Below are 17,044 nucleotides of genomic sequence, written 5' to 3' on the forward strand. Positions count from 1 at the left end.
TGGGCTTTCTCCCGGGCAGACATTTGTCTAACAATATGAGGAATATAATTAATATTCTAGAAAAACTACAAGTGAATATCAATACTAAGGCAGTTCTGATATTTGGGGATGCGGAGAAAGCCTTTGATAATATTTCTTGGAGTTTTATGAAGAAGAATTTACAGGGGATGGGGGTAGGTCAAGGTTTTGAAAATGGTATAGGTGCAATTTATTCAGAACAAAAGGCAAAATTACTTGTGAACAATGTAGTGACAGAAGAGTTTAAGATTGAGAAAGGAACACGACAAGGCTGCCCAATTTCTCCATTGCTTTTTATATCGGTCCTCGAGGTTTTGCTAAATATGATTAGAAAGGACCAAGTGGTTAAAGGTATACAAGTGGGAGCTAAACAGTACAAACTGAAAGCATTTGCTGATGATTTAGTATTGACTTTACAGGAGCCAGAATCTAGTACTAAAAGGGTACTGGAACTGATTCAAGAATTTGGACAGGTAGCAGGTTTTAAGTTGAACAAGATGAAAACTAAGGTTTTAGAGAAAAAATTAACTGTGAATGAGAGAGAGAAGTATCAGGAGGAGACAGGATTAACATTGGTTAAGAAAGTGAAATATTTAGGGGTTAACATGACTGCCAAAAATGTGAACTTATTTAAGGGTAACTATGAAAAATGTTGGATTGAAGTGAAAAAGGACCTAGAAACATGGTCAAATTTGAAGTTATCATTGCTAGGCCGAATTGCTGTGATAAAAATGAATGTATTGCCAAGGATGTTGTTTTTGTTTCAAACATTGCAAATTCTGGACAAGATGGATTGTTTCAAGAAGTGGCAGAGAGATATTTCCAGATTTGTCTGGCAGGGCAAGAAGCCTCGAATAAAATTTAAGATATTAACTGATGCTAAAGAAAGAGGTGGATTTGCCCTGCCAGACCTTAAACTTTACTATGAATCAGCTGCTTTTTGCTGGCTGAGAGAATGGCTGCTTCTTGAAAACACTGATGTGCTGGACTTAGAAGGTTTCAATAATGTATTTGGTTGGCATGCATATTTGTGGTATGATAAGGTAAAAGCACATAAAGCGTTCAAAAACCATATTGTTAGAAAAGCACTGTTTAATGTTTGGATAAGATATAAGGATTTGTTAGAAAATAAAACCCCAAGATGGTTGTCACCAATGGAAGCGAAAGCACAGAAAAAGCTCAATATGGAGGCCAAATGGCCGAAATATTGGGAAATTCTGGAACAAGATGGAGACAGAATAAAACTGCAGAGCTTTGAAAAATTGAAAAATAAAGTGCGAGACTGGCTCCATTATTACCAAATAATGGAGGCATACAATTTGGACAAAAAAGTTGGTTTCCAGGTGGAAAAATCAAAATTGGAAACAGAATTGTTAGACTCCAAAATTAAGAACTTGTCAAGAATGTATAACTTGCTGTTGAAATGGAACACTCAGGATGAAACGGTGAAATCTGCTATGATTAAATGGGCACAAGATGTTGGACATAACATTATGATGGCTGACTGGGAACAGTTATGGACCACAGGTATGAAATTTACGGCATGTAATGCCCTAAGAGAGAATTTAATGAAAATGATTTACAGGTGGTACATGACACCAGTCAAGCTTGCAAAAAATTATAATTTACCTGACAATAAATGTTGGAAATGTAATGAGACTGAAGGTACATTCTTTCACCTTTGGTGGACATGCCCAAGGATTAAGACATTCTGGAAGATGATCTATAACGAAATGAAAAAGGTATTTAAATATACCTTCCTGAAGAAACCAGAGGCCTTTCTCCTGGGTATGGTCGGCCAATTGGTGCCAAAGAAGGACAGAACTTTTTTTATGTATGCAACTACAGCAGCAAGAATACTCATCGCGAAGTATTGGAAGATACAAGATAAGATTTACCCACCCGGGAAGAATGGCAGATGAAGTTGATGGCCTATATGGAACTGGCGGAAATGACTGGCAGAATCCGAGACCAGGGAGAAGAATCGGTGGAAGAAGACTGGAAAAAGTTTAAAGACTATTTACAGAAATACTGTAAAATCAATGAATGTTAGAAAAATGTTGGAATGAAGTTATATGGCTTTAGCAGAAATGTTATAAGGAACTAAGTACAAATAGATTATTAATGTATTAAAGGGAAAAAATAAGGTTAGAACATGTTAAGATAAATTACAGGACAGAAAACAGAGGAAGATGGAAAGGAATTGCTGAAACAGTTAATTGAAGTGGAACACAAAAAGGGAGGTGTGAGGAGGTCGTTGAAACAAGTGAATGAAAGATAAGATATTGAAACTATTGGATGTGTTTTAAATTGTTTTTGTTTTGTTTTGTTAACTCAATGTTTTAGTGTTAGTGTTAGTGTTATGTAGTGTCTTTGTTTTTGTATTGTATTGTATTGTTTTGTTTAATTCTTTTTCTTTCTTTTGTAGTCTCTAAACTGTTAATAAATATTATTTTTTTTTAAAAAAAAAAGACAGTGAAACAACAGACACTCACCTCTCCAGCAACAGGTAAGCATATCCTCTCTGGAAGAAACCCACACCTAAGCAATTGTCTTTGGAAATGGATCGGTCAAATGCCTGGAGGCAGAAAAATAACATTAAGGTTGCCAGATTTATTTTTTTACTCCTGTGCTTTTTAACAGCAGGAGAAATTCAGCAAGAAATGCTTTTTCCTGGCACAGAGATTAAACAATGAGAAAAGGCATCACTTGTTTGCTTTTACTGGGTGTCAGGCTGTTTAGAGGCAGAGAAATAGAGCCAGCCATAAAAAGCTCACAGCTTTTTCTCAGCAGGGCAAAAGGCATTTTGAGCATGTTTGATTTGGTTTGATATAAGGAGAATTCCCTGGATGTCTAGATCCAGATTTGGGGCAAGTACTCTTTGGTGAGAGAGCACATGCAGCGATTTAAAATCTCAAAACATGCAGCAAAGTAAAGCGTGGAAATGCAGGATGTTAGACGTTTAAAATATCCCCTTCTAAGTTGCTACAAAAGCTCCCCACTTTCCTTAGCATACACGATATGTTTGGTAAGATAAATATGATTTACTTACAAAACTATTCAAATATCAGATTCATGTGCTTTTCCATACAGCAGCAAGAAAAGCCAGGCAGCAGAACTTAGGTTAGTTCTAAAAAAGGTAAATGTTTCTAAATCATTTGCATAGAAACACAGAGATGGCTTGCTAAAGCCATACTGTAGAAGCTTGGAGCATTCAGCTTAGGCACCCTTACTGGAAGAGTTAACATGGTGGGAGGAAATGGTGGAATGTAGGAAAACAAAGAGTGTGGTAGCCCTTCCTCCCAGCCTGAGGGGGTGTGACATAGTTAAGTCAGGTAGGACAGCTTACTCTATGTTTTTAACGCCTTCATGCATTAATTATAGTTAAGCACATTGGTTATATTAGGTGAGATATTTCCCACAGAGAAAGGGACTGCAGCTCAATGACTTTGAACCCACTTGCTTTGCACATGGATGGGACTGGGTTCAAAACTGACCCCTGATATCTCCAGTGAAAAAGCGGGGGTGGGGAGATCCCAAGTAGCAATAGCAATGGAAAAGTCATATTTTTGACCAAGACCCCAGAAAGCTGCTGCCAATCAGAGTAGGCGACACTGGTCTAGATGGGCAGATATTCTGACCTGCTGGCATAACACAGCTTCCTATGCAGGAACCAGGTATGAACTAGCTCAGCCCACCTTCCCAAGCTTGGTGATTCCGAGACAGAAATGCAATGTCTCTTCCGGAATTTGTTACCTTAAGCTATTGCTGCACTGAGGGCTAATTCTGTTTTTGCTTGCAAAGTAGGTCAGGAATTCTTCCAGGGATAAAGCATTAAGGAAGGAACTTGCAAAGTCATTGTTTCTTCTGTAAAAAGGTACTCCACTGAGGCTTAACTAAGGTTGGACAAATCGATCAATTTCAGTTTCTAATCTTTCCAACCTTTAGTTCAGTTTGCCAAATTTCTGGATCAGTTTGCAGATATTTTTTTTAATGTTCTCATGAAAATTGGGCAGCTTTGTACACATTTCTGCCAACATGCACCTCTCTCTCTCTTTTTTTTTTTTTTGCAAGTGATGTCCCCTAATATTTTTTATGTTATTTTCACTAATATTTTCATTGTATGTTCTTATGGCTGGAGAATCACAAAATTTGGTGCAAATATTTGTGTGTGTGAATTAGTTATCTTTGCATTAAAATGAAAACTGAACCAAATTTCTTTCCATCCCTAGGCTTAGCCATACCAGAACATTTTTTCTGTTTTGGGCTTCTTGTATTCTGCCTCACCAGTCCCAATGGGCACCAGCTAGTTCTGAAATCTGAGGCATGTTGCTGACTCATTCGTTCTGGGAATTGCTAAATTTGTTCAACAGTTGCTTCCTGCTGTGGTAACCTGGTTCTCCAGGAAGTGCTGAATATGAAAATCCTTTGTCCTCCCCACAACACTTTTTATACCTGCATTGATTTACTTTATGTGAGCCACTTCACATGTTACATTCCTTACGTGCACAGTTTAAATACTTCTTTCCTCCCACAAGTGTATACCTATTTATTTATATTTTTTTAGTGTCATAGTGCAACCCTTATTTATTTAACAACATTTGCAGCAGACCACTTATTTGATTTTTTAAAAAATCACATGCCTCTAAGCCAGGGGTTGGCAAACTAAAGTCTGCGGGCTGGATCAGCTCCACCTGGGTCATAAATCCGGCCCGTGCCCCACGCCACAAAGCCAGAACCTGCCGCGAAGCCGAGACTCCCAGCGACAGCAGCGGGAGGAAGAGGCCGAGCAGCGGCGGCTCTGCCACTTAATTGCTGTGCCTGGTTTACCTCAGCACGGCGCAGGGACGTCTCTGCCAATCAAATGCTGCGCCTAGTTTACCTCAGTGGCGTTTGATTGGCAGAGACATCCCCACGCCGCGCTGAGGTAAACCAGGTGTGGCGTCTGATTGGCAGAGCTGCCGCCACTTGGCCCCTTCCTCCCATCACAAGGAGGTAAGACAGCGCCCACCACCCGCTCTGGCTCCTCCCGCCTCGCCACCTCCAGACAGTGGACCGGCCCGCTACTAGAAAAAATTGCTGACCCCCTGCTCTAAGCGATTTACAATGGGCAATCTAAAACTGTCATTTAAAAATACCAGTTAAGAGAAGCATGGAAAACTAGTTAACATACATTTTAAAAATATAATAAAATCAGCAGCCGTAAAGCCGTTATGCATAATAAAAACACATGTAAAAATTGGTTGTTAAAATGACATGCCTGGGTAGGTTTGCAGAAGTAAACAAAACAAAAAAGTACAGTGGTACCTTGGTTTACGAACTTAATCCGTTTTGGAAGTCCGTTATTAAACCAAAACGGTTCTTAAACCAAGGTGCGCTTTCCCTAATGAGGCCTCCCACCGATGGTGCCCTTCCACCATTCGGATTCTGTTCTTAGACTGAGGTAAAGTTCGCAAACCGGGACACTACTTCCGGTTTTGTGGAGTTCGTTAACCGAATCGTTCTTTAACCAGACTGTTCTTAAACCGAGGTACCACTGTATTTAACAATTGTTGAAAACAATATAGTGAAGGCCTAATCTACCTCACAGGGTTGTTGTAAGGATAAAATGACAAGGGGGGCTGCCACCTTGAACTCACTGGAGAAAAGTTGGGATATGAATGTAATAAATAAGCAGATAAAATATAAGTATCATCAATACATATGAATACAGGCAGGTCTGGCTCTGGGTTTGAGAGGCCCAGGAGCAAAGTGTGCTCTAGTGGGCTATACACGGATGATTTTCTTGGTGGTGTCAGTATTGGTGGCTAAAGGACTGCCATCTTCATTTCCCACAATGCTCTGGAGCGCCCAATCTACTGCCACCCCATGACGTTGTGGGGAATTAAAACAGAGGTAGACCAGCCTTTTTCAGCTTGGTGACTTCAGGATGCTTTGGACTACAACTCCAATCAGCGCAGACAGTTCTGAGTTGTGTGTATGCTCCATGGAAAACCTGAGTTTGAACCTGTCATATGTGAAATGGTCTTAACACCTACCTCCAGAGCTTGCTCCAGGTCTCCCCTTGCAAGATGCAGGCAGCCAATGTTGAAGTTGATCTTTGAAGGAGGGTTTTCAATGCTGCAGAAGATGCGTAAGGCAGATTCCCAGCTGCCCTTCTCTAGAGCTAAAACTCCTTTGTTCCAATGCCTGACCAGGTTACTGTAAGCCATTGTCCTTCCAGTATGAGAGGAAGCAATCTTATTGGAAGGCCTGGCTCTTTAGAGCTTGCTCAGACTATGTGCTGTTTGGCTTTGCTTCCAGAGACAAGCAGACCAGGAAGTTGAGCATCTCTCTCTCTCTCTTTTGGTCCTAACTAACCTTTATTGCTCAAACAGGGAAATGCAGGCAGAGGAGGAGCCACTCTGGCAGCAGGTCAGTTTACAGACAAAGTCTTTTCTGTGCAGAGCCTGGGCAAACAACAAACCCTCTGTCCCAACTTTTTTATCATTAGGTGCACTGTCTCTTTTTCCTTATCACAATGTCCAGGTCTGTAGTAAGAACTGGAATTTATGAAGTAATATTAAAGGAGAACCTTTGACCAGGTGTAAAGTGCCTTCATCTCCACGGACTGCAACCTTTACTGCCCTTGAGCCATTTAGAAGAAATGCAGATTTTCTGTGTCCCTTCTCCATCCACCCTGTCCCCATTTCCATTCCCAAATCCTGTTGAATAAATGGGATTAAGATCAGGAGTTACGGTAATTACAGACTGCTGTGAGCTGTTCCGCCTATATCAATGACCAGTGAAATGTGGCTCATGCTAGCTGCTCCACTCTATAACTAATCAACTGCATTTTGCACTAACTGGAGCTTCCATGCCATCTTCAAGGGCAGCCCCAGGTAGAGCACGTTACAGTAGTCCAGAGCATGAATTACTATGGCCAATCTAAGAATGGCCATATGTGGCAAACCAGCCCATAGCTGGTCAAAGGCACTCTGCACCAGCAAATAATAATAATAATAATAATAATAATAATAATAATAATAATAATAAATTTTCTTTATACCCCGCCCTCCCCAGCCAAGGCCGGGCTCAGGGTAGCTAACAACCAGTAATAAAAACAAGTTGAATGACTACAACTTAAAAACAAGATTATAATACAACATTAAAACATTAAAATGCAGCCTCTTCACAGGAGGAGAAAGGAAAAAGAAAGGGGGGAGGGAATCAAATTGACCCCAAGCCAAAGGCCAGGCGGAACAACTCTGTCTTACAGGCCCTGCGGAAAGAAATCAGATGCTGCAGGGCCTTTGAGCCTCTGGTGACAAAGCTGGATCTAGGACATGGGTGGGGAACATTTTTCAGCCCGATGGCTGCATTCTTAATGGGGTCCTTAATGGGGTATAGACCTTGTCAGGTGCCAAATGATGCCAACTTCTAGTCCCTTCTTTCTGGTCCCTGGGGTGTCACTTGTCCCTGTTTTTAGCCTTTGTTGTTGTTGTTTAGTCGTTCAGTCGTGTCCGACTCTTCGTGACCCCATGGCCTTCTTAAATTTTTTTGTGAGAATTGGGCACTTAGATAAAGAATGAACCTATATTCATCTTCGATATGTTGGGAACTATAAAGAATGACTGTTTATTTATTTAATTTATATACTGCCCTTCCTCTGAAAGGGTTCCATATCTATGAAGAAAGACCCTGGTGAGACCCCAGTGCACCAGTCTCAGAGGGGCTGCCTGCTGCATCTTTGTAAGATTCTCTGCTCTTCTGCCTCCTTCTGCTCAGCATCTATCAGAGACAGTCATTCTGCCTCATCTCTGCATCAAGTTGGGTGTGAATGGAGCATTCAGTCACTGCAGATACCAGGATGCAGCAGAAATTTGAGAAATGCTGGGAAAAGTTAAGGAAAGGGAAGGCCTTGGCCCAGATGAGCCTCCCTGTACTCTGAGATCATCTGACAAAGGGATTTTGTTCTAATTACCTTCATGTCTAAAAATGCACATTGTTAAGTCTCACTTTTCTCCAGGGCCTCAAAAAGGCACTTCAGCAGAAATTTTTGCAATGCAGAAACACACTAAAGTATGATCAATGAAGGCTGAAATGTGATGTACACTTATTTGACAGTAAGCCCCACTGGACTCAAGCGGGACTTGCTTCTGAGTAAGCATGCGTAGGATTGCACTGTAAAGTCACTGAAATGCAAAGTGTTAAAGAAATTGTTCTATGGGTTTTTGGTTGATTGATTGGTATGCAGTAGTTCAAATAAGAGAATACAGCTCTCCTAACAACTCTCAGTGGAAGACAGGAGTGCCTGGCGTGCTCTGGTCCATAGGGTCACGAAGAGTTGGACATGACTACACGACTAAGCAACAACAACAGCTCTCAGCTCCCTTAACATCATCATCATCACCACCATCATCATGTTAACAAACTACAACTCCCTGAATTCTCTGGGGGAAGCCATGAGCATTTAGAGTGGAATTGTACTGCTTTAAATGTGGGGTGTGAATGTCACCTAAGATGGCCCTAACCACCCATTGGAACAGCATGGTGCTTATCTGTGTCACAGCAGACATCATGGCAAAAGCTTTCCGTCCTGGGTGAAAGGAAGAATGACTCTTCTATGATAGCCTCAGTCACGCATTGGTACTGCACCCTGATATGGGTACATATCACAAGCAGGTATCACAGGAAAAGTGTTGCCTCCTGTGTGAGAGAGAACAGGGAATGCCTTCGCTAAGATAGCGTTAGGCCACCTGTTGGCTTGGATGATGATGTGTCTATGCATCAGCCCACGTGAGAGAAGAAGCAATCCCTCATGTTTGAGAAACTGGGTGATGCCTCTTCCAAGATGGCATCTGCTGAGGGTAGCCAAAAGAAACAAGGGCAAAGTTAGCATAAAAAATGGCATATGCCAATTTATATAGATGTCAGTTTAGAATTATAATGAAGGAGGTTTGACTAGATTTGCCTGAGATCATTTCCAACAATTTTATGATTCTTGGATGCCTTCAAACAGAAGACAGACCTTTCAGGTTTTATACACAGTTGCATTAATAATACTGTTTTCTTTCTTTCTTTCTTTCTTTCTTAGCAACTTTCTAATTAGTCTGGACACATTTTTTTGTCGATGAAATGTTTTAAATTCATTAATTTGACTGATTAATCAATTAAATGTTTGTGGGCTCTCTCAAAAACCAGCTCAATGCATTTGGTTTTGCAATCCCATTGGGAATCACGGGAAATTAATCTCACAAATTGCAGAAACAGGGAGAGAAAAGAAACCAACAGAATTTATTGGTCATTTGTCAATGTAAAAAAACAAAATGAAACAAACAAGACAAAAACAAGTCTCCATGGCAAAGGTGTGTGATTGCAAAGGAGATGTTGGTTAAATTCATATATATTATATTATGTACACATCTGAATGCCATTTCTAAATACAATATGTACACAGTCATACAACAGCCGAAACAAACAACATAAATCTGAGCTTGGTTAGCAAAAAATAAGGCAGCAGTGGGGAGAGAGAGAGAGGCCTTGTTTGAGGGAACTATATGTGCTCTGGGACAAAATGGCTGATATATCCACAGTTTCGAACTTCAAGTAACACGGGAAGAGGGTGTCCCAATTCAGGCTGCCCTCAAAAGATGAGGCAAAAGGTACTCTCTCAACAAAATCCTTCATTCCTATCTTCTGTCGCTGGGTTGTGCACTAGAAAGGCCTGGCTGCACCCTGCCTTGGTCATTTGCTGGGTCATTTGCAACATTTAACCTAGCAATTGACTCCTAAAATGGCCAGAGGACCATAGGATCAAAAGCAAGAACATCCTGGCCTGTTCCTACAGCCTACAGTTGTAGAACAGATTACCTTCCAGATGCTGCACTGCAACACCCATCAGCCCTTAGACAGCACAACCAGTGGTCAGGAACAATGGATGTTGTAGTCCAGCAACACCTGGAGGACCAGAGGTTCCCCATCCCTGGAGAAATCAGCCAGTGAGGCTTCCCTTACCGTCTCCTATGCATGTCACAGCAGAACAAGCCGCTGTTCAAGGCAGAGGAGAAAGGGGACCCTACCTGTTTCTCACATGGCCAGGGATTTAAGATAGCCAGTGGCGATACCCCCAAAATGTATGGCAAAGTTCTCTCCAGTGCCAAAGCTCCTTTGCCATACATTTTTGGTGGAAGAGCACCTGGTTGGAGTCTCTAAGGCTTCATGTTCAATCCGTCACATCTCCAGTTCTCAGTGCTGGGAAAGATTTCCTTAACACCACTGCCCAGCCACTGTAGACATACTAGGCTAGAGCAGGGATGGGGAACCTATTGTCATCCATATGTTATTGGACTTGAACTTGCATCAGCCGGCATGGCTAATAATCAGGGATGATGGGTGTTATAGTCCAGCAGCTTCTGGAGGGCATCCCTCCCCCGTCCCCAGGCTAGAGAGAGCCCTGTGGTCAGGCCTAGTATAAGGTAGTTCCTTTATAGCTGTTGGTTTTGTCATTTCCATGACAGCTGGGGTAAAAATCGGGACTTCTGACCCAAACTAGTATTTTACATGGTAAAACAAGTCCAGTGGGATCCAATGACTAGAAACCAGATGGTTGTCATTCTGACTGTAGGAAAGCCATTAAAAATCCTCCCTATAAAATGGAAATTCATATGGCTACTTCATATGGATGTTGTGACAACCGCTGTAGGGAGCGGGAAGCACAGAGGACAATAATAATACCACATTGGGAAGGGGAGTGGCACAACTAGTGAATTTTCCATGTGAACATCTCACTTAACATCAAGCGGGTGATGGCACGGGCACCCATAGCATGCCATGGAATGTTTGCTAACATTTCTAACTTCAGAGGGGAAGGCTCAGTCATGGAATGTTGAAAATCAATACACTTGCTGCTAGGAAAGTGGTTTGGGGGTTTTCTGGTGCAGAGGGGAACTTCACACCAGAGTTAGGGAGAAAAGCAGCTGTGTAGTGCTGGGGAGGAATCTAGGGAGGTGAGACACTTGAGAACGGCTGAAAGCCCGAGTTTTAGCAGTAGGGGGAGCTAAAAGATGGGGAGGAACAACATCACACATAGGAGTGAAATGAGAAAAAATTGGCTGAAATTTCACATTCAGAATGATGAGACAAACAAAAATATTTGGTCTCCAGTTTAACACACCAAGATAAAAAGTCAAGCCTGAGAAGCACTGAAATTGCTTCAGAGGCTCTAAGAGCCATGTCCAGACGAGCAGATGCAAAAACAGCAAAGAATCTTGTGGCACTTTAAAGACTAACATAAGCATAAGCCTTTGTAGACTACAGACCACAAGTTCATCAGTTGCATGAAGGTGTCATCCTGAGTTTTAAGCATATTTCACACAGAGTTTGGGAGGCGTGGGGATTGTAAAAAGTGAGGTCGGAGGGAAATGAAAAAGTACAGACAGTGATAATCATGTTCTTAACAGTAGCAATTCACTAAACAGTTCTTGACAACACAGAAATCCTGGCATTGGCAAGCACATATAATGTGCTAAAGATCCTTTTGTCCAATATTTCAAGCACTGGATGACGCGAGCTCTAGTCCACAAAAGCTTATGCCATATAAAGACTCTTTGTTGTTCTAAGATTTAGGACAGGGTGGAGCTGGAGGGTGGTGTTATAGGGCAGGAGGGGCCACCAAGAGCAATGAAGCAATGAAGATAAGCCACTGCTGCTTAGGAAGGACAGGTTCCCATAGTTAAATCTGGTTGGCCATTGTGTGAGTTCCAGTAAGGATCACTATGGGCAAACCCATCTACTTGCATTCAATATGTGCATGACCGAACATATGTGCATCGGCCCAAACCCAGAAGTAACCTAAAAAGTCACAAGAAGGGGCAGAATGGGGCATTTGCAGGCTTTTTCAGTGGTGTTTCAATTATAAGCGATTTCACGGATGCACACAGTGCCTCGGAACGTAACCCTCGCGTAAATGGGAGGTTGCCTGTGCTTATAATATGTCATCAACAACCCAGACTGCAGTCATTTCCAAAAACCTCTTTGTTACTTAACAATGCTACAGTCAATTATATATCTGATGCTCAGGTTATCTGAATTCCAGTTATCCCCAAATTTCTGGCTCCCTGAATATACTGCTGCAGGTTCGTAATAATCTTCTTTTCCTAGGGGGTGAGGGGTTTTCGAAAGCTGCTTCTTCAACCCCCACCCACCCCTTTCTTTTTGGATTGCAAACCATTTGGTGCCCCTGACACTCTCACCCACCCCAAAAAGTGAGAGGTTACACAACCCCTTTCCATTGGAGATTAGTTGTCTCACTCCGCCGCCCGCCCCCATGATTAAGCCCCAGGTTTCACTTTTAATTCCCTTTTGGTGCCTTAATAAAGTGGTATCTGGAGACAGAGGGAGGTTTCATTTACAGCATACATTTAAAACACATTTAAAGCACATGACTTCCCCCCAAATAATCCTGGGAACTGCAGTTGGTCAAGGAATGGCAGCCCTGTAAGGGCTAAACTACAATTCCCAGGATTCATTCAAAGGAAGTCAAGTGATTTAAATGTGCTTCAGTTGTATGGTGTGGATGCGACCAGATATCTATGTCAGTCCGTTTTGGCAACAAGTTCATTAGCACACAAGGCATCAGCATCATCATGACAGTAGTAACAGTGTCCACTATTTCCCCCTAAAAGATCTTCCACCACAAAAAAGACCTCTATTTACCAAAGAGCCCTCAGCGACCTTCCTTTGACCATTAACATTCTTTTGCTCCTTTTTAAAACAATTTTAAAAATCCAGTGTGTAAGAATTCACACACGTACACCCTCCCTGCGAATATGCAGTCACAACAACCTCCCTCAAACCCCTGAAAATGAAGCTGTGCAACTCTTTGCTATTGTTCTGGTCACAAATGGCTGCCCTCCTGTTCCTTGTAGGATTCCTTCAGGGAGAACAACACACCAACATGGCTTCCAGGAAGAGTGAACACACCCCTGAAGAACTGAGCTTTCTTGACAGGTGGAATAAACCCCAACTGTGTTTTGAATATAGCAGTTGCTGGGAATCACGAGTGCGGAAAGCGCTGTTGTGCTCAGGTCCCGCTTCCACCACGCTTCCCACTGGGGCATCTGGTTGGCCGTTGTGAGGATACTGGATTAATGGGCCACATGGCCTGGCCAACCAACAGGACTCTTCTTATAGTCTTCAAAGAGAGTGTTTTTTGCCACTTTTGTGAGGAGAAGAGGAGAATGGGCTGATACAAATACCCTCTCCAGGAAGGAAGGCCCATGAGAAGATGTTTCCTCAGCCCAGAGAGTCTCTTGGCCATGGCTGAGGGAGGCAGCAGCTGCCATGGCTGCCTCCTTGGAGCAGAGGTCCCAGGAAGTGGATTTTGACTAAGGCAGTGAAGCCCCCTCAAGTGCAGCCGTATTTCTTTGGTCATGGCAAACGCCCATGCAAACTCTGCGGTACAATACGCAGTAGAAAGGGCACGTCACACCCAGTTCCAAAGGAATCCCAAGAGATAACCACCCCAGCTGTCGCCTCAGTTGTCTGTTGAAATCCACCTGGTTTCAAACAATGTGGCAAGGGGGCACAACCAAAATGCTAGAATGTTTTAGGCCAAGAAGAGGCAGGTGGGTATCTCGACTGTGTTCCTCAGGTGCTTTTTGCAGGTCAAATGCTACCGTCCATTTGCTCCACCAGAAACAGGTGGATGGCCTCGAATGCTGGGCGATCTTTGATGTCACGGCTCCAGCATTTCATCATCAAGGAGAACAGAGGATTGGGGCACAGGGGCGGCTGAGTCAGATAGACCTGTGTGAGCAGGAAAAGAAGAGTGAGGGTGGCGAGGGATTTTGGAACCACAGATTTCTGTGCTGTGCTGAAGATGCTACCCATCTAGTTACTCTTTAATGGACTGTTGCTGTTTTACTGGTTTAAATTTGTATAGATATATCTCCATCCTACATAAATAAATGTAGAACTCATAGGCTTTGGCTTGGAGCTCTTCCTCCAGTGAGCAACAGCTGGCTGTGAGTCTGAAGTAACAGGAAGAGGTAATAGTATCCAGAACCAATCACAGCATCACACACAGGAAGAGGAAATAATGATTTCCTCGCCTCTTAAGCAACCCAACCTCTGGCTTTGGAGCCCATCCTCCAGAGTGGATCAGAAGCCAATAAAAGAAGAGAAAGAGGTGGCACACAGGAGAAGAGGAGACACTGATTTCCCCCCTCTGATCTCAGAGCCATTCCTCCAGGGAATAGCTCTTGGATGTGATTAAAAACTGAGGAAGTGAGAGAAGAAGGTACCAAGCAAGGCTCACACACCACCAGCAGCACATACAAGAGGAGAAGAAACCAGCTTCCCACCCTCTTCAGCCCAGCATGTAAAGCACCAGCATCAAAAGGATGCGCAGGTTCCCACCATGCAGAACATCTATTTTGGGTACCTGCCGGCCTTGGTCTCGGAAGAACTCCCCCGTGTTCTCAATGACCTGCTCATCAGAGAGCCAGCTGTAAGGCTGCTCCTTGCACAGTGTGAACATCTCCCATAATGTCACACCAAAAGCCCAGACGTCGCTGGCCGTGGTGAACTTGCCCTATGAGGAAAGAGAAGAAGACCACAGTGTCAGAAGTCCATGGCAGTGTGCACATCCCTCCCCACCACTAAGAATCCTGGGAACTGTAGTTTACCCCTCACAGAGCTACAGTTCTCAGCACCCTTAACAAAATATAGTTCCTTGGATTCTTCTGGAGGGAAAATGTGCTTTACATCTAGGGTGTGTGCACAGCCTATATCAAGACTGAGCTACTTTTGGCCCTTGGTTGGGAGTTGTCATTGCCACAAACCCTGAACCTAGGCAACAAAGTCACACCATAAATAGCATTAGTGTGCAGATCCCCCATCAGTCACTAGCTTTCCTCAAGACCTCCCTGCTGCAGATTTGATGCATCTAATCAAGAGATTTAGATGCAGTTTAGCAGCCATTACCTCTCCCTAGGACTGCCAGGGAATTGTTGTTCGGGTGGGGCCCCCCGCTAGTGATCTCCAATAGATAATTCTCAACTACACTACAAATCCCAGGATCCTCTGAGGGAGCAAAACAGTTGCAGTCGTATATAACGAAGTTAAGTTCATAGGGCAGCAGACATGAGGCGAAAACCTTCAAAGCAGGGCTGGTAAAGGGTGTGGGCAGGGGAGAATTCCAAGGGCCAGACAGAGAGGCTTGGAGGGCCATGTTCACCCCCTATGCCTGAAGCTCCTCCCCAATCCTGTCTTAAATACATTTGCAACAACAGCAGAGAGATATTGTGCCTCTTACCAGCAGGATGCTTTCCCAGGCCATCCAGCGGATTGGCAGCACAGCCCGGCCCTGGATCCGGTAGTAGTCGCCACTGTACAGGTTCCTGCTCATGCCGAAATCGGCAATCTTAATGGTGTAATTGTTCCCAACCAAGCAGTTGCGTGTGGCCAAGTCCCGGTGCACAAAGTTCAGGGAGGCCAAGTACTTCATGCCAGAGGCAATTTGGGTAGCCATGAGCAGGAGGTGGAGGCAACTGAGAAATGAAGAGAAAGGCGAGATAATCAAGGGAGGATCTTTTAGAATCCCACCAAACCTCTGCCATATCTGCAGGTCAAGAAGGGCAAATCTGTCTATTTCAGTTTCTCTCTTTTCTCATCATAAATTCAGTTCTCCACACCTACTAAAATAGGTGTGGAATACCGTATATATATATATTCCTTGTGAAAAATTATTTGGCATTTTAATGCCAATTTCTCCCAATATGCATGATTTTTGGTATGCAATTTTGCCCCATACACTCTGTATGTTTGTTGAAAGCTGCCCAGAGTGGCTAGGCAAGGTATAAGAAATATTATTATTATTATTATTATTATTATTATTATTATTATTATTATTATATTATGAAATTCCATGTATGATCTTTTAAGTAATACATGCATTTATCTGCACACTTGGGTAAAATGCATTTTTGTACCCATCAGTTGGCTGGGGGGTTGCACTGCAAAATCTGGAGGAACTCAAATCTCCCCAAAGTTGGCTGTGTTTCAGTTCCTGCATTGTTTTAGAGTGAGAATTTTGCAGGCTTACCTTGAAATGTGAACAGAATTGAATTTCTCTCCTATCTGTAGCCACGAGGGCTACATCCAGCCTCCACCTCCACAGTTAGCTCTATGTGGTGGGGAAGGATGTGCACTTGCCACTAAATACCAGTAGCTGGGCTCCCCACAGGCATTTTGTTGGCTACAGTGGGCTTCATTCTGTCTAATGGCAGGGTTGACTCTATTGGCCATGATTGCTATATGCAGCTCCACATCTGGAATCAGTATGCCACAAAACACCAGTAGCTATTTCCCTTATAGCTTGCTTGTGGGCTTCCCAAAGGCCAATTTGGCCACTGTGGGCAGCAGCATGGTGGCCTAGTCAGGCCATTGGTCTGGCCCAGCAGGAACAGCACAAGGGGGGGCTACCCGCTCTTTTCTCCCCCCGGCCCACTGCCCCTTCCCCTCCATCACCTAACGCAGGGAATGTTGTTGGAGAGTGTGAAGGTGCTTCTGCTCTGGCGTTGCAGCAGGAACTGGTGGAGATCCCCGTTCTCCATGTACTCAGTGATCATGCACAGTGGATCGTCCCTCACGCACACACCCAGCAGGCGAATGATATTTGGGTCCTTCAGCCGGGACATGATCTTGATCTCTTTCAGGAAATCGTTCCTTGGAACAAGGAAAGGACACGTAAAGAGAGTAAGCCGGTCACATCTTAAGTCAATTTATCAATGCGTTTTAGCCAATCAAGAGACTGCTCAATGACATGATGTGCAGGGGTGGGGAACCTCAGGTCCAGGGGCTAAATGCAGCCCTGCAGGCCTGCCTGGCCCTCAGAATTCACAGAGGCCACACCCCTTCACTCTGAGCCCTCGGAACTCTCCATAGGTGGGTTTGCACTAAAATTATTAACAACAGCAACAGACTAATTGTCACCTGTACAATTGTCTCACGGCAATGTTCAACAAAAACTGCAAACAACAGC

The 17,044-nt window shown here is 43.5% G+C and overlaps 1 protein-coding gene across 1 annotated transcript in view; it reads right to left on the reverse strand.

Annotated features, from left to right (window-relative positions):
- The window catches only part of LOC310754792 (discoidin domain-containing receptor 2-like), a 49,504-nt gene that overhangs the window by 9,866 nt on the left and 22,594 nt on the right, over positions 1–17,044 (reverse strand). Inside the window, exons 14-17 of the mRNA XM_083597102.1 lie at positions 16,531–16,728; positions 15,317–15,551; positions 14,444–14,593; positions 2,514–2,596 (exon numbers count right to left, since the gene is read on the reverse strand). Of these exons, the coding sequence (XP_083453228.1) occupies positions 2,514–2,596; positions 14,444–14,593; positions 15,317–15,551; positions 16,531–16,728 (666 nt within the window). The remainder of the gene's footprint in view (positions 1–2,513; positions 2,597–14,443; positions 14,594–15,316; positions 15,552–16,530; positions 16,729–17,044) is intronic.

Source organism: Podarcis filfolensis (genome assembly GCF_964270895.1).
Source record: "Podarcis filfolensis genome assembly, chromosome: Z".
NCBI classification, from domain to species: Eukaryota; Metazoa; Chordata; class Lepidosauria; order Squamata; family Lacertidae; genus Podarcis; species Podarcis filfolensis.